The sequence below is a fragment of the Oryctolagus cuniculus genome, chromosome 5, assembly GCF_964237555.1.
Source record: "Oryctolagus cuniculus chromosome 5, mOryCun1.1, whole genome shotgun sequence".
Classification (NCBI taxonomy): Eukaryota; Metazoa; Chordata; class Mammalia; order Lagomorpha; family Leporidae; genus Oryctolagus; species Oryctolagus cuniculus.
Window position 1 is genome coordinate 25023620 of NC_091436.1, and position 22363 is coordinate 25045982.

The following is a 22363-nucleotide window of genomic DNA, read 5'->3' on the forward strand; positions in this document are numbered from 1 at the left end:
GCCAGGTTCTGCTGTCCATGCCGGGACTATAGAAATCAAGGTCAAGATAACTGCTCCAAGAAACTCACAGCCTAGTAGGAAATCAGATCTGTATCCACCCAACTACAGGACAGTGCGTGGACTCCCTCCCGTGTTAGTGGTTGGAGTGCACAGAGGGGAGTGAAGTGGTCTGGAAGTGGGGGTGGAGAGGAGAAGGCCTTGGGCTGGTCCTGGAAGGACAGAGTTTTCTGGAGCGGAGGGGTGGGGATTCTGGCTTTACTCCAAAGCATTTACCAGGCACAAGAGATGAGCTACTGAAGATGTGCTTTGCTCAACCATTCCAAGTTTCTGCCTTCTTTTCCAACGCTGCAGATGTGAGACACATTCATCCCAGCGGGTTCACCAGTCTCAAATCACCTTGGTTTTCTAATGCAGTGCTTTTCAGAGAAGGGTGGAGATGCAGCAGCTTGAGCCATCTAGGCAATGAGTAGAAACGCAGCTTCTTGGTCCCTGACCCACATCTCCCGGATCTGAAACTCCAGGAATTTCACTTGATACAAATCCCACGAAACTTCTGGACATTCACGGAGGCTGAGAGGGATGCAGGCTGCTTTCACACAGCCACGGGGCGGGTGGGTCGCAGGGCCTGCTCCAGGGGGGTGGGCGCCAGTCCCAGGACCCCGACCTCAGCAGCCGCTCGCGGGTAACACGGCCTCCTCAGTCACAGCGGCTGCTGGCCCCGGGCAGCGGCCACTCCCACGCCGGAGGCCTGCTCGGTCAGGTGACAGCGCCCGAGCCTGCTCAGCAGCAGACGCGGAACCAGGGTGCTCGGTGGCACCGGTCCGCCGGCTGCACGCAGGGACATGGGGTCCGCCGAGCGCCCGCGCCGCTCGCTCCCGCCGCTGCTGCTCCTGCTGCTGCTGTCGCCGCCCTCGCCGTGCCCCGCGCGCCGCGCCGCGCGCTTCGACCCGACCTGGGAGTCCCTGGACGCCCGCCCGCTGCCCGCGTGGTTCGACCAGGCCAAGTTCGGCATCTTCATCCACTGGGGCGTGTTCTCCGTGCCCAGCTTCGGGAGCGAGTGGTTCTGGTGAGCGTCCCCCTCTCCCGCGCCCCGGTCCGCTTCACCTGCCCCGGTGGTGACCCCGTGTTTCGCATTTCCGGGTGTCGCGCGTGCGGCTTCTCGTCCTGGCTGCTTGATCGCTGGGTTTTTCTTCCGTGTGACAGCATTTCCGGTCGCACTGCGTGCGGATCTGGCTTCCCAGCGTCTAGATAGTCGCGGATCAAGTGTAGGAGCGTTCAGGGCCTGGCGGCGGATGCCGCTGGACAGTCAGTGGGATGCTAGCCTCGCAGGTGGCGGCCTTATCCGTTTTGTCACAAGGCTGGCCCTCTAAGAACTTTCAATAGATGTCCCAGCATGGTACCCTAAAAAAATAACTCCTTGAAATCAATAGACTCATATAGGAAGATGCTGTACAAAATATCGTGCCTGAGATTTCATCTTGAGCTCTGTGTAAGTGTGCAGTAATCTCTTGAATTGGGAAACATGTGTTTCCTGATTAAATGCTTCCAGTATTAAAGTTCTCCAAGACAGAAATGTTATCAAATGGATACATGTGTGCATGTAAATATACACACATTTGTATGCATGTATACATATATGCATGTATTTGTATATACAAATATAATAGATTCCTAAATAAAATAAGGAAGCAAAAAGTACTTTTTAAAGAAAAATTTATATATTTATTTGAAAGTCAAAGTTACAGAGAGAGGAGAGACAGAGAGAACTTCCATCCGCTGGTTCAGTCCCCAGATGTCTGTAATGCCTGGGCTGGGCCAGGCTGAAGCCAGGAAACAGGAACTTCTTCTGGATCTCCCACATGGGTGCAAGAGCCCAAGGAATTGAGCCGTCTTCTGCTGCCTTCTCAGGAACATTAGCACGGAGCTGGATAGGAAGCAGGGCAGCTGGGACTCAAACTGGTGCCCAAATGGGATGCCAGCACTATGGGCAGCAGCTTAACCTGCTATGCCACAGTGCATGCCCCAAGAATATTTATTTTAGTCTACTTTACGATATGTGCATTGTATAGTGTATAATACACAACCAAATCTATATATGATTTAAAGAGTAGATTCAATAGAGTATGAACCAAATATGTATTGCATTAAAATTACACAGTACACTGTACTACTTTCTACAAAGAGCTTGACTTCTTGTAACTAGCCTCCTTTCTTATTAACTTAGTCCAGTTGATGAGAAAGAACTGTGTAAGTTAAGGAGTAATACACGATTTTAAGACAAATTTGTAAAACAGGGGACACTCTCCTTGAGCCGTGTATTACCAAACATATTTACTTCAGGAAGATGTTTAAATGTTTATTTGGGACTAAGCAGCATGTTAAGTTTGTTTTTGAAATGTTTCAGGTTAAATAGACACATAAATTAGCAAATTCTTCTCTTCCCTAACTTGTATCATATTTTATATTATCCTTTTGTTCAACCATGAAGACTATGTAGATACTCATTTGGTATCAGAACAGCACTGAAACAGTTAGTTCTGAGTTATTTTTGCTGTAGTTAGTGTTTCATTTCCTACAAACACATGGCTGTTTGTTATGACATAAAACAATGAAGAAATGTCTCATACAAAATAAAACCCAGTCTAGAATATACTTCTGTGCACTTATTTATTTACCTATTCACATTTTATTTGAAAGAGAGACAGATGGAGAGTGATCTTCCATCTGCTGGTTCACTCACCTAGATGCCCAGAACAGCTAGGAGTTGGCCAGGCCAAAGCCAGGATCCTGTAATTCAATCTGAACTTCTCATATGGGTGGTAGGGATCCAAGTAATTGAACCATCATCTACTGCCTCACAGGGTGCACATGAAAAGGAATGTTGGGTTGGAAGAAGATTCCAACCAGGCATTGTAATATGAGATGGGGTGTCCTGGGTGGTGACCTAACTGGTGCACCACACACCTGACCCCAGAGTTTGTCTCTGATGGTCCTATTAGCTCTGTGGCAGATTCTTTCATTAACTAAGGTTTCCTTTTGTGCCTTTTCTAAACCTCTGCTCCCTACTCCGAATTTGGCTCGGTTGACACTAGAGATGAATGTAGCTGACTATTCTCAATGGCTATTTAAACCCAAGTATAAATGAGGGAGTCTGTAGTATAAGTGCCTCTTTGCATCTTTATTAGTATGAAATTTGAAAAGCAACTATAGCATTGGTAGCAGAGAACGCAGGCAGATAGACCACAACAGGAGGAAACAGAAGTTTCTCTTCTTCCTCAACTTCCTGATTGTCCCATTTCTCCTTGGTAGTTCATAGTAAAAGGTAAAAATATATCATAGATTAGTTATGGAATTTATTCATTTCCAGTTATAAAAAATCTAAATAAAAGGTGTAATAATAGGGGCTTAGTATCTTACATAAGAAATTTAGAGGTAGTTGACTCATTGATGAATTCAAAGATCTAGACTCTTCCTGTCACCCTCAGCCTGTGGGTGTGGCCCTTTGTGGTCACATGCTGGCAGTTAGGCACCATAGCTTCACACAACCTTGCTCAAAAGCAAGAAAACCAATTTCTCTTTTTTTCAAAGGAATCATTCCCCAAATCCCCAAAGTCACCTCCCCTTAATTTCTATTGGCTGAGAAGCTGGGAAAGTGTGGGTCACTTTTGGCCAGACCAGCAGCAGTGCCTGTCACACTTAGATCCTTCAGCGAAGCCTTCCCATTCGGAAGAACCTCTGAATCCTCTCTGGAATGTGCTGGTGGTGAATCAACTCATCCTGTAGGGATCCTCTTATAAAAGGAAGTGGTGATGGGGTAAGGCAAAGGTGGATCAGAATGGAACTTCCACTGGCTTCGTGAGGATAGTGACTGCTGGCTTACGCAAGATGTTCTAGATGTACATACTATGTGCTGTGATTCAAAAGTGGAGAGTTAAGACAGAACAAGCAGCTGGTTGTTTAGAATGCTCTAGGTTGTGAGCTGGGAAGATTTCACATGGGGATATATAGCAAATGAGACGGGAGATTTGGTTCACACAAACTTTTTTTTAATTAAGATTTACTTATTTACTTGAAAGTCAGAGTTACACAGAGAGAGAAGGAGAGACAGAGAGAGAGAGAGAGAGAGAGAGAGAGAGAGATCTTCCATCCGCTGGTTCACTCCTCAGTTGGTTGCAACAGCCGGAGCTCTGCCAATCCAAAGCCAGGAGCCAGGAGTTTGTTCCGGGTCTCCCATTCAGGTGCAGGAGCCCAAGGACTTGGGCCATCCTCAACTGCTTTCCCACACCACGCCAGAGAGCTGGATCGGAAGCAGGGCAGCCAGGACTTGAACTGGTGCTCATATGGGATGCCAGCACTGCAGGCAGCAGCTTTATCTACAATGCCACAGCACTGGCCCCATCACATAAGCTTTCTGCAAGGCCAAGTCAAATTGATGGGGGAGTGAGAAAGAATCCGGGTAATATTTGAGTAAGGGGAAAGAGAAACAGGAGCTGGAGCAATTATTTCTCACGCTTGCGTGTGTGCTGCTTCCTTTGTTCCCTAGGTGGTATTGGCAAAAGGAAAAGAGGCCAATGTTTGTGAACTTTATGAAAGATAATTACCCCCCTGATTTTAAATATGAAGATTTTGGACCACTATTTACAGCCAAATTTTTTAATGCCAACCAGTGGGCAGATCTCTTTCAGGCCTCCGGTGCCAAATATGTTGTTTTAACTTCCAAACATCATGAAGGTGAGTAAATACTGTGTGTACAAAAATATACTGAAAATGGTTAGGTAATATATACTTGGTCTTTTGAGAGAAGAAACCAAAGCAAAGCCATTCAGAGGAAATCAGTTTTCTCTTAGGAGCAACCCTAAGTGGTGACTGACATTTGCTTATAATTTAAGGACCAATGTTCCACTCAAGTTTAATGCATTAAGGAAACAAAGATTATACCCTCCATATATACATGTATTTAACAATGTTTCCAGGATTCAATTAAAGCTATTTAAATTGGGATGTGGGTTGTAGGTGCAACTTTATAATTGGAATTATACACTTTTGTTTCTCTGTAATGCATTCTGTTTCTCTGTAATGCAAGATTACACTGCCGTAATCTTGCATCATTGCTGACACTGTACTTTTGGTCAGCTCAGCCAAATGGTACAAGTGGTGTATGACTTCCTTGTCAAGAAAGCAACACAGATCACCTAGCAAGAAAAGGATTATGGAATTGTAATGGAGCCCAGAAGTATCAGAGATGTTGGAAGAATATCAAAAAGGAAAAACTGTGGTTTTACATTAATAGGAGAGAATCTATTACCATTATCTATATACATCTAGACATATTACCAGTGTCTATATGACCAAGGAAGCATCAGCACATTGCTATTGTTCCAAATTCATGTGAATTTAATAGTTTCCTTGCATGTCCTTCTTTGTCTTCTTATAAGAAATTTTGCCTCATTGTTTTCTCCAAGGTTGGGAGGGATGGGGGTAGGAGGTGAGAATCCAAACTAAAAGTCTGAGATTATCTTTAGAATATTTTCCCCTTTGGCCATATTCTGATGACTTTGTGATTTTTCTCTTGTAGATGTTTCTCCTGCTGAGATGGATATTTCTAAAGTATATTTGCTTGAGAATATGTTGGTTTCCTAATGCCTAGGAACTTCCCCTAGGTATATGGGCACATGTTACACAATGAGTTTATTAAACAAACAGCCCAACAAAACCCCCTAAAATTGTAGATCAAACTGAAGGGACAGATGATGTAGCCTACATGTATGCATTTTCAAAGAACTATGTTGGCAGGTTTTTTTCATTGCTTATGGAACAAACACTTCTGGAATTAGGAAGGAAGATCACTGTGAATCCACGGTGGTGGAACTGCACTGAAGACACATGTGCTTTTAGCACTACCTGACATTGGGGCCTGTAAAGTTGAAAAACTTTAAGACCTTCAATATCAACACTACTTTGAAACTTAACAGAAACATCTTTGGGATAAGTACAAACTATTTCAGAAATAATTTTAAATGAATCTAGAGTGAGTCAATCTTAGACTTGTCCTTGTTTATAAAAGTCTTTCACCAAAAATGTCTCACAAATGTTGACGATCAGATTTTTTTTTTAGATTTTGTTGTAACTGCGATGCTGTACTTTATGACTCTAGGCAGTAACTGAAAGTCTTGAAACTTTTATGATATTTTTTATACGCTTATGTTTATACGTCTCTTAAGAATTTTATATAGAGGCCGGCGCTGTGGCTCACTAGGCTAATTCTCTGCCTTGCGGCGCCGGCACACCGGGTTCTAGTCCCAGTCGGGGCGCCGGATTCTGTCCCGGTTGCCCCTCTTCCAGGCCAGCTCTCTGCTGTGGCCAGGGAGTGCGGTGGAGGATGGCCCAAGTGCTTGGGCCCTGCACCCCATGGGAGACCAGGAGAAGTACCTGGCTCCTGCCATCAGATCAGCGCGGTGCGCCGGCCGCAGCGCGCTGGCTTCAGTGGCCATTGGAGGGTGAACCAATGGCAAAGGAAGACCTTTCTCTCTGTCTCTCTCTCTCACTGTCCACTCTGCCTGTCAAAAAATAAAATAAAATAAATAAAATAAAAAAAGAATTTTATATGGGACAGTCAGAAATCTAAGTGAAAATTCCTGTTAAAATATATTTAATGTACTCATATATTGGTTTACCTTATTTTTCTTTTCTTCTTTTTTTTTTTTTAACAGGCAGAGTTAGACAGTGAGAGAGAGACAGAGAGAGAGACAGAGAGAAAGGTCTTCCTTCCGTTGGTTCACCCCCCAAATGGCTGCTACAGCTGGCACATCGCGCTGATCCGAAGCCAGGAGCCAGGTGCTTCCTCCTGGTCTCCCATGCGAGTGCAGGGCCCAAGAACTTGGGCCATCCTCCACTGCCTTCCCGGGCCACAGCAGAGAGCTGGACTGGAAGAGGGGCAACTGGGACAGAATCCGGCGCCCCGACTGGGACTAGAAGCCAGTGTGCTGGCGCCGCAGGTGGAGGATTAGCTAAGTGAGCAGCGGCGCTGGCTGCAGTTTACCTTATTTTTCTGACTCATTTAGTTGGTAGATTATTCACTTCTGGGCAATATATTTTGTTTGTTATTTTAGAATTTTAATTTATATTTTATTTATGAGAGAGAGAGAGAGAGAGAGAGAGAGAGAGAAAGAAAGGGATTTTCTGCCTGCTAGTTCATTGCTCAAACACCCAGGGCTGGACCAGGCTGAAGCCAGGAACCTTACATAGGTGGCAGGGACCCAGCTCCTTGAGCCATTACCTGCTGCCTCTCAGAATGCACATTAGCAGGACACTGGCTCAGAAGCAGAGCTGAGACTCAAACGCAGGTACTCTGTTATGGAATTAAGGTGTCTCAACTGGCCTCTTAACCTCTATACCAAATGCCCGCCCTAGTTTTTGGCAATTTTAAGAGCAATATCCAAGCTTATGACTTTAGAGTAGGGTAAGATTGCAAATGGTGTGTTTATTTAAAGTGCAGAACCATTGGGAAACAGTGCTAAGACTCACACTATGATAAAATAGGCAACCGTAAAACCAGGGAATAAAATTTGATCTTCAATTTAAAAGACAAATAGGAATCTTGCAGTAGGGTGTCTCAGGTTCTCTGTTACAGATAGGGGTGGTTGTTACTTAGCATGGCATATGTGGAAGATGTGCCCACCTTGGCTGTTGGCTCTTATGGTTCGTTGTTTATTTCGTGCTACACCCTGAGCCAGCAGTGGGCTGAGTAGGTAGCAGGGAATACTGAGGACATGATGCTAATCCTTAAGGTTCTTGAAGTCTAAAAGGTGAATTATTGAAGATAGATCAGGCTGTGTGGACTTTATGATATATCCTCAAAGTTGCTTTTGAAAACTTCAGCTCTATCTTGTTTAAATGTTCATTTGTTTATTATAAAAGTAAAAATATATCCTAAATTATTTAGTTTTTTATAAATAATATATAAGTTAAATACAAATATGTACTATGGGGTGCCAGTGTGGCACAGTGGGTCAAACCACTGCTTGCAATGCTGGCATCAATATCAACATGCTTGTTTGAGGCCTGGCTTCTCCACTTTTGATCCAGCTTCCTGCTAATGTGACTGGGAAGGCAACAGAAGTCAGCAGGCTCCTGCCACTTACGTGGGAGGCTTGGATGGACTACCTGGCTCCTTGCTTCAGTCTGGCCAACCTCCAGTTATTGCAGCCATTTGGGGAGTGAACCAGCAGATGAAAGATCTCTCTCTCTTTCTATCATTCTGCCTTTAAAATAAATAAATAGATCTTTAAAACATATATATTTATACATATATATTATGAAAAATATTGCTATGAAATATTCATTTTAGAAGCAATTATTTATATATCACAGATACCAACATATTTGTTTTGGTGTTTGCACCAGTGGAACTTTATTCAAAATTGATATTACAAGAAATTTTATTACATTTTTTAGGCTTCACCTTGTGGGGTTCAGAGTATTCGTGGAACTGGAATGCTGTAGATGAGGGGCCGAAGAGGGACATTGTCAGGGAACTTGAAGTGGCCATTAGGAACAGAACTGACTTGCGTTTTGGACTATACTATTCTCTTTTTGAATGGTTTCATCCGCTCTTCTTAGAAGATCAATCTAGTTCATTTCATAAGCAACAATTTCCAGTTTCTAAGACGTTGCCTGAGATCTTTGAGTTAGTGAGCAAGTATCGGCCTGAGGTCCTATGGTCAGATGGAGATGGAGGGGCTCCAGATTCCTACTGGAACAGCACTGGCTTCTTAGCCTGGCTGTATAATGACAGGTGCGTATGCTATCAGATGGCTGTCATTACCTTCAACACTCTTAGCGTGTATGACTATTTATAACATTCTGATTCCCTTGCTTCTCAAATTACTTCCTTTTGGGCTCATTGGCAATATGTGGGGAAGAAATAATTGTAAATAAGGATTGTTAGGTATATCAGTATTCACTCAACATTATCAAGAATAAATAAATAAGGAGTCAAATAGAACTCAAATTCACAGGATCATGGACTTTAAAGGTGTTCACTCTGTGAGTTTTCCTTTTCATCTCTTACTCTGGTTTCCTGTGGTCCCTGTTCTGGGACAACTGTTCATGCATCATTGTTTCTCACGACGAGCTTTCACATTCCTCTAATTGCTTTTACCCTCGGATAACTTTTGCTGCCCGGTCACTATTGCCCTGCTTGTCTCCTCTTTTCCTTCAGCATCAGCATTCTAACTTCTTCCGATTGCTTCCTCCGGCTTCCTAGCACATTCAAGGTTGCCCCAAGAGAACAGAGATTTCTGACTGAGCTCCTCCACCAGGCTGGAACTGTAAGGACCATGTTTACATTGCTAACTAGAAAGCACTTGGTATGGTGCTGTGAAGCCAGGTAGCTGTCTACTTGTGCTTCCTGGGGCCCACAAAAACCACAAACACAAGTATTCTGGAGAAGTCTTAACACTGAAGACAGCAATGTGTCCATGTACTTCTTCCAAAGAAAAAGACGAGGACCCATTCACTTACCTCTGTGAATCAAAATGTCCCCTCTAAGTGGAATGGGGTCCCCTTGACTGTACCATCTACTATGATGAGTAATGTTGTATGGCTTTCTCACACGATATCAGCACTCATTTTTTCGTTTAGATCCTTCAAAAGTGAGCACAACTGGAAAAGAAAGGGGAAGGCTAAAATATATGTGCAAGATTGTTCAGTTATTGTAGAGAAAAATATTTTTGGTATAAATTCTGTTTTGGCAATTATTTTGAATATGGGGGCTTCAAATATTAGTATTTTACCACTCTTTATATTAGTATTTTATATTAGTGTTTTACCATTCTTTTAAGTGTGGTAAATTCTGGGTACTGAGCTAAGGAATTTATTTCAATTAATTTTTTCTAATAATAGGCCAGAAAATTTATTATTCAGTGGAGCTGGGTAATTAGCTCTAAGTCTGAAAGCTAGAAAGTGACAGAACCAGGACTCCATTTGACTCAGTTCTTGGTGGCTTCAAAACCGTGGGCTTTCTACCATGTTGTGCTATGGTAATTTTTCAGGAGTGGACTTTAGTTAGCCCTCTTTTCGGTAACGTTTTCCTTTTGTGTAAAAATCTTACCTTCCTTGTTTTAAAAATTGTCCTTTTCATTTCAGCCCAGTTCGGGACACAGTGGTCACCAATGATCGTTGGGGAGCTGGTAGCATCTGTAAGCATGGTGGCTACTATACCTGCAGTGATCGTTACAACCCAGGACATCTTTTGCCACATAAATGGGAAAACTGTATGACAATAGACAAATTTTCCTGGGGCTATAGGAGGAATGCTAGAATCAGTGACTATCTTACAATTGAAGAATTGGTGAAGGTACAGTGAACTATCTGGTGGTAATTATCATAACAGTCTTGGTGAGATTGTATTGGAATTATTTCTTCTGACTTGTCTAGCCCACTGGCCTAAAAACACAGGGCTCTATTCCATCCTCAGTGTTTCTCCTTCTAGGTATTGACTGTGTATGAGTATATACATAAAATGCATTAACATGTTGAAAGTGGAATTGCATATCTAAGAATGTTTATTTGCATTTTAGCAACTTGTAGAAACAGTTTCATGTGGTGGAAATCTCTTGATGAATATTGGGCCTACACTAGATGGCACCATCTCCGCAATTTTTGAGGAGCGATTAAGGCAAATGGGGGCCTGGCTGAAGGTCAATGGGGAAGCCATCTACGACAGCCACACCTGGCGATCCCAGAATGACACCATCACCCCAAATGTGTGGTAGGTCATTCTTCTTACCATGTCCTGTTGGATAGAGGGAGGCATTTAAGCATTCTCAGAGCAATAATGAAGAGTAAGATAAAAAGAAAAATTGGATGAATGCCAACCTATGCAAAGCACTTTCCAAACTTCATTTACTCCCCCCCCCAAAAAAAAAAAGGGAAGATGAAAGACGAAATTAGCAGGTTTTTGAACACATATGGGTTATCAAATTGAGCTTAAGTAATTTCTAGTTATTTCTAAGCACTGATAAACTTTAGCTAAAAGTAGCCAGTTCTTACAGACGTTTTATGCCATTCAGATAATTGAAAAGTGATAGGCCAGCGCCACGGCTCAATAGGCTAATCCTCTGCCTTGTGGTGCCAGCACACCGGGTTCTAGTCCCGGTTGGGGCCCAGATTCTGTCCCGGTTGCCCCTCTTCCAGGCCAGCTCTCTGCTGTGGCCCGGGAGTGCAGTGGAGGATGGCCCAAGTGCTTGGGCCCTGCACCCCATGGGAGACCAGGAGAAGCACCTGGCTCCTGCCTTCGGATCAGCGCGCTGTGCTGGCCGCAGCACGCTGGCCCCGGCGGCCATTGGAGGGTGAACCAACGGCAAAGGAAGATCTTTCTGTCTGTCTCTCTTTCTCTCACTGTCCACTCTGCCTGTCAAAAAAAAAAAAAAAAAGTGATAAGTGGTTGATCTAAATTCAGTTCAATAAACTCTACCTTTTGCAGATGTCACACCCATCAAATTAGCAATCAGGAGTCACCCAAGGGCATAGAAAAATATTAGGTTAAAAATTAGTCCAAAATACAGAATTGTGGAGAGATGACTAAATAGGAAGCACCAGGAATCTGTCTCCCAAGCTGGACATGAATTGCACTGGTAGAATGTGTCTGATGGCCAATAAGCACAAGAAAAGATAGTCAACATCGCTAATCATCAGGGAAATAAAAATCAACGGTACAGAGATATTGCTTGATATTCAACAGAATGGCTACTAAGAAAAAAAGAAAATAACAAGTGTTGGTGAGGATGTAGTGATTTAGAACATTTGTGCACTGTTGGTGGGAATGTGACTGGTAGAGCTATTGTGGAAAGCGGCATGGCAGTTCCTCAAACAATTGAAAGTAGAATCACTGTGTGATCCAGCAATCATGCTTCTGGCGTCTACCCAAAAGAATGAAAACAAGGTGTCAAAAAGATGTCTGTATACACATGCACACAGCAGCATTATTCACAGTAGCCAAAATGTAGTGTCCATTGATGGGTGAATGGATAAGCAAAATGCTGTACGAGGCTACTTCAAAAAGTTCTCGGTAAAGGAAATTAAAAAATAAATTTATTTGGATGCAGAATTTTGAAATCCATGCATACAAGGGGTCTTCAAAAGTGTTGTGAAAAATATACAGAAAAACTATGCATGGATTTCAATTTTTTTTCAGTAAAATCAACTTCTTCTATTCCATTTTCCCATGCACTGTTTGAAATACCATTGTACTGGAACATTATTCAATCTTGAAAAGGAAGGCAATTCTGAAATATGTTACAATCTACATGAACTTTCAGGACATTATACTAAGCTAGTCACACAAAGACATACAATATGCTTTTTTTTTTTTTTTTTTTTTTGACAGGCAGAGTGGATAGTGAGAGAGAGACAGAGAGAAAGGTCTTCCTTTTTGCCGTTGGTTCACCCTCCAATGGCCGCCACGGCTGGCACGCTATGGCCAGCGCACCGCGCTGATCCGAAGGCAGGAGCCAGGTGCTTCTCCTGGTCTCCCATGGGGTGCAGGGCCCAAGCACTTGAGCCATCCTCCACTGCACTCCCAGGCCACAGCAGAGAGCTGGCCTGGAAGAGGGGCAACCGGGACAGAATCCGGCGCCCCGACCAGGACTAGAACCCGGTGTGCCAGCGCCGCAAGGCGGAGGATTAGCCTATTGAGCCGCGGCGCCGGCCACAATATGCTTCTACCTACATGAGGTACCTAGTCAGCATCATGGGGACAGAATGTAGACTGGTGATTGCCAGGAGCTGAGGGGAGGGCAGAATGGAGAATTGTTACTTAAAGGATATGGAATTTCAGTCTCACAAGGTGAAGAGAATTATGGAGATGATTGCATAGCATTATGAATTTATTTATTTATTTTTAAAGATTTATTTATTTATTTGAAAGGCAGAGTTACAGAGAGGCAGAGGCAGAGAGAGAGCGAAGTCTTCCATCTGTTGTTTCTTTTTTATTTTTAAATTTTTTTTGCCAGGCAGAGTTAGTGAGAGAGAGAGACAGAGAGAGAGTTATAGATAGTGAGAGAGAGACAGAGAGAAAGGTTTTCCTTCCATTGGTTCACTCCCCTAATGGCCAACATGGCCTGTGCTGCGCCAATCCAAAGCCAGGAGTCAGGTGCTTTCTCCTGGTCTCCCATGTGGGTGCAGGGGCCCAAGCACTTGGGCCATCCTCCACTGCCTTCCCAGGCCACAGCAGAGAGCTGCTGGAAAAGGAGTAACCGGGACTAGAACCCGGGGTGCCAGCGCCATAGGCGGAGTATTAGCCAAGTGAGCCACAGTGCTGGCCCATCTGTTGTTTCATTCCCCAGATGGCCACAATGGCTGGAGCTGAGCCAGTCTGAAGCCAGGAGCCAGGAGCTTCTTCTAGGTCTCCCACATGAAGGCAGGGGTCCAAGGACTTGGATCATCCTCTACCTGCTTTCCCAGGGTATAGGAGAGAGCTGGATAGGAAGTGGAGCAGCCAGGACTTAACTGGCACCCATATGGGATGCTGGCACTGCAGGCAGCAGTTTTACCTGCTAAACCACAGCGCCAGCTCCATGAATGTATTTAATACTACTGAACTGTATATTTAAAAATAGTTAAGATGGTAAATTGTATGGTACGTATATCACACCAAAATAAAATAATTAGAAGAAGTCAGCCCAAAATAGCAGCATTTAAAAACTTATTTAAGGGGCTGGCACCGTGGCTCACTTGGTTAATCCTCCGCCTGCGGTGCCGGCATCCCATATGAACACTGGGTTCTAGGCCTGGTTGCTCCTCTTCCAATCCAGCTCTCTGCTGTGGCCTGGGAAGGCAGTGGAGGATGGCCCAAGTGCTTGGGCCCCTGCACCCACATGGGAGACCAGGAGGAAGCACCTGGCTCCTGGCTTCTGATCGGTGCAGTGCTGGCTGTGGCTGCCATTTGGGGAGTGAACCAACGGAAGGGAGACCTTTCTCTCTCTCACTGTCTGTAACTCTACCTGTCAAATAAAAAAAAAAAAAACTTATTTAAAAAAATTTATTCATACTACTATAATAAATCTCCACCTAGAATTTCTGTACATTATCTTGTTTTCTTTACTACTTCTTTAAAAGTCCTGCTTTGGATCAGTTGTTTGGCACAGCTGTTAAATCACTGCTTAAGTTACTCTCATCTCATGCTGGGGTGTCTGCTTTGATTATCCCTTTGACTTCTGACTCCAGCATTAACATTCCTGCTAATGTGCTCCCTGGGAGGCAGCAGCTGAGGGCTCAGCTACTTGGGTCACTGCCATCCATGTGGGAGAGTTGAATGGAAGTCTAGGCTCCTAGCTTTAGGCTGGCCTAGCTGTGGCTGTTGTAGGCATTTGGGAAGTGATACAGCAGATGGAAGATCCTCTCTCTCTCTCTCTGCTTTTCAGATAAAATGAAAATAAGTAAAAATAAAGTTAAAAAGAGAAAGTTCTCTTACATTAAAAAAAAAACCATGAAAAACTCTTGCCTTAAGCTTTGAGATTGGTAAGGTTCAGTGTTCCAATGTGTACCTGAATTAGAATGCAAATCTGATGGTTTCTGATGCGAGGTTTTAATGATATAAATAAGGGTAATATTAATGAAGCTTTCAAAATTTACTTTGTGTCATTACCTAAACAAGTACTGCCTGATCAAATGTAATTCAGGAGATTAAGGAATATTCTCCATTCTTACTTGACTTATGGCTTAAACCATATTGTGAACTTTTTAAAGAAAATAAAGGCAATCTAGACAGAAGCAAATAATTTCAGAATTATTTTATTAATTTATTGAACTTTAGAAAATTATTTATTTTAACGAGAGTAAACTTGCACTTTCTGGTGTACTTCTCAAATGCCTGCAACAGCTGGAGCTGAGCCAGAAGCTTGGAACTCCAAATGGGTCTCCCACATGGGGGCAGGGACCCAGCTGCTTAAGTCATCACTTCTGCTGCCCATGGTGTGCATTAGAAGGAGACTGGAATCGGAAGTGGAGGTGGGACTCAAACCCAGGCTATGGAAAGCAGGTGGCCCAAGTGGTGTGTTCACTGTTACACCTAGCACCTGCCTTAGTTGTAGAAGTTTAGCACACTAGATGTGGAAGAAGCCATAATGAGTAGTCAGTACCAATCTCTTATGTAACAGTTTGAATCCGGTTTTGCAATGTTTCCGTACTTCTTCTTTTTTTTTTTTTTTTTGGACAGGCAGATTGGACAGTGAGAGAGAGAGACAGAGAGAAAGAAGGTCTTCCTTTTTTCCGTTGGTTCACCCCACAATGGCCTTTACAGCCGGCACACCGCGCTGATCCGAAGTCAGGAGCCAGGTGCTTCTCCTGGTCTCCCATGGGGTGCAGGGCCCAAGCACTTGGGCCATCCTCCACTGCCTTCCCGGGCCACAGCAGAGAGCTGGACTGGAAGAGGAGCAACCGGGACAGAATCCGGCGCCCCGACCAGGACTAGAACCCGGTGTGCCGGCGCTGCAGGCGGAGGATTAGCCTATTGAGCTATGGCGGCGCCGGCGTTTCCGTACGCCTATTTGTATTTGAACTCAAGAGTGTCTGATCTGGGACTTCCAAATAATTATCATAAACACTATTCTATTAATGTGTATTTCAGTAAAGGTAAAAGGCATAGTATTTAAAGTGGCCTGTCAAGCTGGGTGTCTGGCTGCACTACCTACCTTCCTGCCGTGAGTGTCCTGGCTGTCCCTCCCCACTCTAGGGGCTGTCTTCCTCCAAAGGTTCACCTAGCTGCTTCCTCTCCTGCTTACAGTCATCCCAGGTCAATCTTTTGCAGTTTTAGCCCTGGCTCACGATCTCCGTCCCCAGAACTACTTTTAATGTAATTCTTAGTGATTTTTCTATCTCTAGTCATAGTTCTTCTAATTTGCTCTTCTGCGTCTCTTTAGGGACCTTGTCCACTGTACCCTTTGCCTCCCTTTCCTTCCATGATCCCAGTTTGGAGCATTCTACTAACTACCACTGTTCAGATTTCAGCTCACTGCACAGAGCAGCTTAGCTTCCAAGGGGATCTATAATCCAATGATCATATCCTCAGTAAGCCCATCCCCCTTTCCTTGTGCCTAGCCCCTCCCATGTCTTCCTTCTCCCTTGTCCAGGCCAGGTTCTGTGGCCCACCACTGTAACTGATCCTTTGCATATACCCTCAAATCCTTAACCCTCACTCCCTCTGTCATTCTCATCTGACACAGTATCAACCTTGATTAAATTCAGCTCTACTTGTTCCAGGCCTGCTTGTTGTCAGCTAGTTGTGACCAGTAACACACAGACACAATGTCAGATTATCTCCCTCTTGGCTTTAAGGCCAACCCTTGTGTTCTGGATCCCATCCCAAATCACGGACTCAAGGATTCTTAGAACAATTATGTCCTTCCCCTCATCACCTTCCATCTCCTCATTTGCTGCTTCCCCAGCACCATAAAAACATGTGAGTCCTTTCATCTTAAAAAAAAAAAAGTACTCTTGACCTACTTGTTTCCAGCTACGTTTCCATTTCTCGCCTTTACATTATAGAAAAACATCTTAAAAAATTGTTTTTATTTGCTTCTCCAATCTCTGCTCCAGCTTTTCTCTTGAACCCACACTAATCAGGCTTCTAGAGCCCCAGACTCCACACAATTGCTATGATCAAGGTCCATAATAACTTTTACCTCGCCAAATCCCAGTTCTTGTGTGTTTTTTTAAAAAGCTTTATTTATTTGAAAATCAGTTACACAAAGAGAGGAACACACACACACATACACACACACACACACACACACAGAGCGAGCTCACCTCTATCTGCTGGTTCACTCTCCAGATGGCTGCAATGGCTGGGAATGAGTCAGGCGGAAGCCAAGAGATTCATCCCTCCCATGTGGGTGGCAGGGGCCCAAACACATGGGCCATCTTCTGCTGCTTTCCCCAGACCATTAGCAGGGAGCTGGATTGGAAGTAGAGCTGCTGGGACATGATGGGATGCTGCCCCTATGGGATGCTGAAGTCGCAGGCAGTGTTACTCAGTACACCACAACTCTGGCCCCCAGTTCTCATTTTCTGAACTTGACAGCGTCTGCCTCAGTTGATTGCCAAGTCCTGGTTCTCATCATACCTGTTGGCTGCTCCTTAGCATCATTTCTTGATTCTACCCAGTTTTCTTTAAAAATGTTGCTAGAAACTAGTTCCACTTGCAAGCTATCTCTCCCCACATCTTCCCCATCTTAGTTATGGTGTCTTTATTCTTTCAGGTGGTTATTAAGTCAAGAACCCTGGAGCCCTTAACTTCCCTTTTATCTCCACAAAGCATCTGTCGGCAGAGACCATCATCTCTGTCTTTGAAATACAGCCAGAATCTGGGTCACTTCTTATCCTCTGTGTGGCTGCCCACATCCTTTTGTTCTCCCCTTGTGCTAGGATTATTTCAGTAGTTTCTTGACTGATATCTGTTTAATCTATTCTCCCCAAAGCAATCAGAGTAAACTTAAAAAATAAGTCAATTATACCATCACCATACTCCCATTCCTCCAATGGTTTCCAGGAGAGAAAAAGCCAAGGACTTAGAGAGGTTTGCAGAGCCTATCGACTTGGGCTCTGCTGTCTGACCTTGCCTGCTCTCATTCTCCTCGCCCTCCCTCTCCCCAGCACCCTGGCCTCCTGCTGTTATCTCCGAAGGCCAAGTACACTCTTGCATAGGTCCACCTGCACTTGCTATTCATTTTTGCCTGGAAGGCTCCCCCTTGTTTCTCAGGTCTCCTCAATGTTGCCTCCCCAGAGAGGTTTTCCCAGATTATTCTAAACAACTCCTGCCCTATATTTGCCTGGCTTCATTTTTCCCCATAGCATGTCATCATCATCTGACAAGTGTTCGTTCACTCTAATTTCTCCCACCAGAGTGGAAGCTCCATGAAGACAGAAACTTTATTCAATGCTGTACCTCTGGCCCTAAATCAGTGACTAGAATTCTAAGATTTCAATAAACATGGTTGAGTCATTGAGTAAATGAATGCTGTTTCGTCTACTGCATACTTCTTTTATCTTTCCCTTTGTTCTCATTCATCCTTTAGTCTAGATTCAAAGCCATTCTCTTGCAGAAACTTCTTTCTGATGATTTCATCTGAAAAGATCCCTTTGTTATAATTTCTCAGTTTCCTTTTCTTTTACAGTGTATATCAAAACTCATATTATTTGTGTGATTATTTGATGAGTGCTTTCTTATTCTAGTATAAGCTGCATAAGGACAAGAACTACACATGTTTTGTTTTTCTGTTGTATCCCTAACACTAGCACATTGCTGGCCTGAGTGTTGACTTGCGCATAGGTGTGGAATGGTTAATGTAAAGATTTGAATCAGCAGGTGGAAAGCTGTCAGCCTTTGTATCCTACCATCCTACATAACCTCAACTCCCCTTTCAGTCCCATGAGAGCAATCTGATAAGTAGAAATTCCACTCCAAAAAATGTTTCTTTTCCAAGAACTTACTTTTTATGTTGGAGGAATGAGAGGAGATTCTTTCTGTACCACCAAGGACTATTTTTCCTTTACTTCTACTAATAGATATTGGTAAATATTATTACATGGAAGTATCTCCTTTAAATAATTCCAGATCTGATTCATAAATAACAAGAAATATGGGCTGTAACCTGTTATCATGCTTTTTATTTTTTCTCTTAATCAGGTACACATCTAAGCCTAAACAAAACTTGGTCTATGCTATTTTTCTTGAGTGGCCTACCTCAGGATTGCTGATTCTTGGCCAACCCAATGCTACTCTGGGGGCAACAAAGGTAAAAGGGGATTTCTTTCTCTATTGTTTCTTTAAATTGCCTGCCAAGGGGGCCGGTGTTGGGTGCAGTAAACCACCACTTCCAAAACTGACATCCCATAAGGGCACTGGTTCCAGTCCTGGCTGCTCTACTTCCAATTCAGCTTCTGACATGCCTGTTAATGAGGAAGAAAAAGGCCCACCCGGGGCCTCTGCATCCATATGAGAGACTTGGATGGAGCTTCAGGCCCCTGACTTTGGCCTGGCCCAGCTCTGGATATTGTGGCCATTTGGGAGAGTGAACCAGTGGGTAGAAGATCTATTTATCTGTCTCTGCCAATCTCTCTATAACTCTGCCTTTCAAATAAGAAATATTTTTTAAAAAAATCACTGACTAAAATATCCTGATTAAAATATCCTAGTTTTATATGTGTTCCTCTCATACCTCCTAAGAGTAATTTTAGAATGAGAGCTTCATCAATAGCAAATGTTTGATCAAAACCTATGAAAATGTTCATAAGAAAACGAAACTTATAAAACAGCAACATTTTCTCCATGTATGTCAATATAAAATATATTTATTATTCTTCATAGTCATCCTGTGTTCAAGTTCACTGCATGCATCCAGAATGATTCCTTTCATAAACTGGAATTCAGGACACATCTGAATAGATGTCATGACTCTACTAAAATATTTTAGTAAATTTTTTTAAAGATTTATTTATTTATTTGGAAGGCAGAGTGATGGAGAGAGAGGGAGTGACAAAGAGAAACAGAGGGAGATCTTCCATCTGCTGGTTCATACCACAAATGGCTACAATAGCTGGGACTGGGCCAGCCAGAAGTCGGGAACCAGGAACTCCATCAGTCTCCCACAAGGGCGGCAGAGACTCAAGTACTTGAGTCAACATCTGCTGCTTCCCAGGCGCATTAGTAGAGAGCTGGACTGGGAAACGGAGCAGCTGGGACTCCAATATGGGATGTCAGTGTTTCAAGCAGCAGCTTAACGTGCTAAACTACAATACTTGCCCCCCTACTACAATATTTTAATCTGACTGTTGTAACCACCAAGTCTGACATTGAGTTCATTTTGATATGTTCCATAGCATATTCTTTAAGAAATTGATAATCCTTTGCATGGAGATGAATTGTCCAAATGGTGCCCTTTTATCATCTTTCAACATTTCATTTCTAACACTTGTGGTTGATCAGGCAGAAAGAAGGTTGAGTTCACATCTAATCAGAAATGACAGCTTAGTAGCCTGGATATGACATTGATTATATTTTTCTTTTATCCATGTTATTTTTGCTACCTATTAATATCACTATTTAAAAGTTTTTTTTAATTATCTACCTGATAAGCAATGTTTTATGGTTCAAAATAACTCTAGAATATGTATAGAATGACTTACTTGAATTCACTTAGAATAATCAAGACTAAGAATATAAAGTAATTACAGCAAAAATTGATTAACTTGTATTGATGATTGGAGCTTATTGGAAGATTGAGTGAGGAACATTAAGTAGCTGAATAAGACATGGGACACATTCTGTGTTAAGAACTGGGCAGGCCTTAGTTCCAGTTCACTGTCTACTTTTCAGTATTTTCTTCACTCTGACAATCCATTGAAAGTTGACAATTTTCCCCCAACCTTTGCACACTTTTATTTCCTTCTTGAGTAATACAGAAAACAAGAGATGTAGTCACTCAGTTAGATCAATAGTTAAAACATTTGGTAAACCACTAAATAAAGGTAAAAATGAATACCCTAAATACAGCCCTTTTTGAAAACAAATACCAATCACTCCTTCCCAATAGAACATGGGTGAGTCAAAGAGATACATTTGGAGACATGGGTATTTATGTTCTTTATTTCAGATAAAACTACTGGGACATGGACAACCACTTAACTGGATTTCTTCGGAGCAAAAGGGCATTACAGTAGAATTGCCACAGCTGACAGTTCATCAGATGCCCTGTAAATGGGGCTGGACCCTGGCACTGACGAATGTGATCTAATGTGCAGCAGAGAGGCCTGTGCTGCAGTTACCTCTAAAACTAGGAAACATAAGCTTTCTATAATTTTATCTGATGGAGATAGCAAATGTAAAATTGGTAGAGAAAAATCAAGTAATTACTTTGGCAATTTAGCCCCTTTTCCTTCTGTCTCCCTAAATTCCTTCCTAAACTACTCATACAACCATTTTAACTTTTCAGTGTATTTTGTCATTAAAGTCTCTTCACACTGAATGTGTTTCCAAGAGTGACTCAGAGGGAGACTTTGTTTTAGAGTATCTAGGAATTCATGGTGTTATGGACAGAATTGTGTCCTTCCCAGACTCTTACTTTGAAACCCTGGCCCCCAGTGTGAGTGTCTTTAGAAATAGGACCTTTGAGAAGTAATTAAGGCTAAATGAAGTCATAAAGTTGGGGCCCTAATCCAATAGGACTAGAGTCCTTCAAAGAAGGGAAAAAGACACCAGGGATACAAGAGCACAGAGGGAATCCATGTAGACACAGCGAGAAGCAGGCCTGGTTCATGACAATGAGAGAAGCCTCACAAGAAACCAAATCTATCAACACCTTGATCTTGGACTTCAGCCTCTACAATTATGAAACAATACATTTCTGGTGCTTAATCCACTCTGGCTGTGATTTCTGTGTTATTGTGGTCCTAGCCTTCCAGTAGAGGTGGCACATAACAAGTTTGGCCTAACATATATTTCCAATGCATCCAGTAATTGTATTTTTGAAAAAAAATTCTTCTAATTACAAAACTCATATGTTCACTGTATATATAAAATCACCACTCAGATCACCATTATTAATATTTTAGTACATATTTTTCAAGTTTTGGGGGGGAGCTGCTGGAAGGAGGTATGGATTGGAGGTATGGGTGTAATTTTTTATAGATGGGTTAATTTGAGTTCTAACTTAAATTTAGTAATTTGCTCACAATATTTGCCCACATGCAAATTAAAGTTGAAAACCTAGTTGAGAATTAAGAAGTTTACTCAGATCTTAATAATAAGGCAAAAGTGCTATTTATTTCAATGTAATTTTTTAAACTTTTATTGAGTAAATATAAATTTCCAAAGTACAGTTTATGGATTACAATGGCTTTTTCCCCCCATAACTTCCCTCCAGCCCGCAACCCTCCCATCTCCCACTCCCTCTTCCATTCCATTCACTTCAAGATTCATTTTCAATTCTCTTTATATACAGAAGATCAGTTTAGCATATATTAAGTAAAGATTTCATCAGTTTGCACCCACACAGAACATAAACTGTAAAATACTGTTTCAGTACTAGTTATAGCATTAATTCACATTGAACAACACATTAAGGACAGAGATCCTACATGAGGATTAAGTACACAGTGACTCCTGTTGTTGACTTAACAATTTGACACTCTTGTTTATGGCTTCAGTAATCTCCCTAGGCTCTAGTCATGAGTTGCCAAGGCTATGGAAGCCTTTTGAGTTCGTCGACTTCGATCTTATTTAGACAAGGTCATAGTCAAAGTGGAAGTTCTCTCCTCCCTTCAGAGAAAGGTACCTCCTTCTTTGATGGCCCCGTTCTTTCCACTG

General features: G+C 42.8%; 1 protein-coding gene across 1 annotated transcript; it reads left to right on the forward strand.

Moving 5' to 3' along the window:
- The first annotated feature begins 718 nt into the window (after nucleotides 1–718).
- On the forward strand, nucleotides 719–21034 carry FUCA2 (alpha-L-fucosidase 2). Its single transcript, XM_002714776.5, has 7 exons — nucleotides 719–1066; nucleotides 4544–4731; nucleotides 8455–8794; nucleotides 10147–10357; nucleotides 10581–10771; nucleotides 18686–18794; nucleotides 20652–21034. The coding sequence occupies exons 1-7, from the start codon at nucleotides 843–845 to the stop codon at nucleotides 20790–20792; spliced, it is 1404 nt and encodes a 467-aa protein (XP_002714822.2). The 5' UTR covers nucleotides 719–842; the 3' UTR covers nucleotides 20793–21034.
- The last annotated feature ends 1329 nt before the right edge of the window (nucleotides 21035–22363 follow it).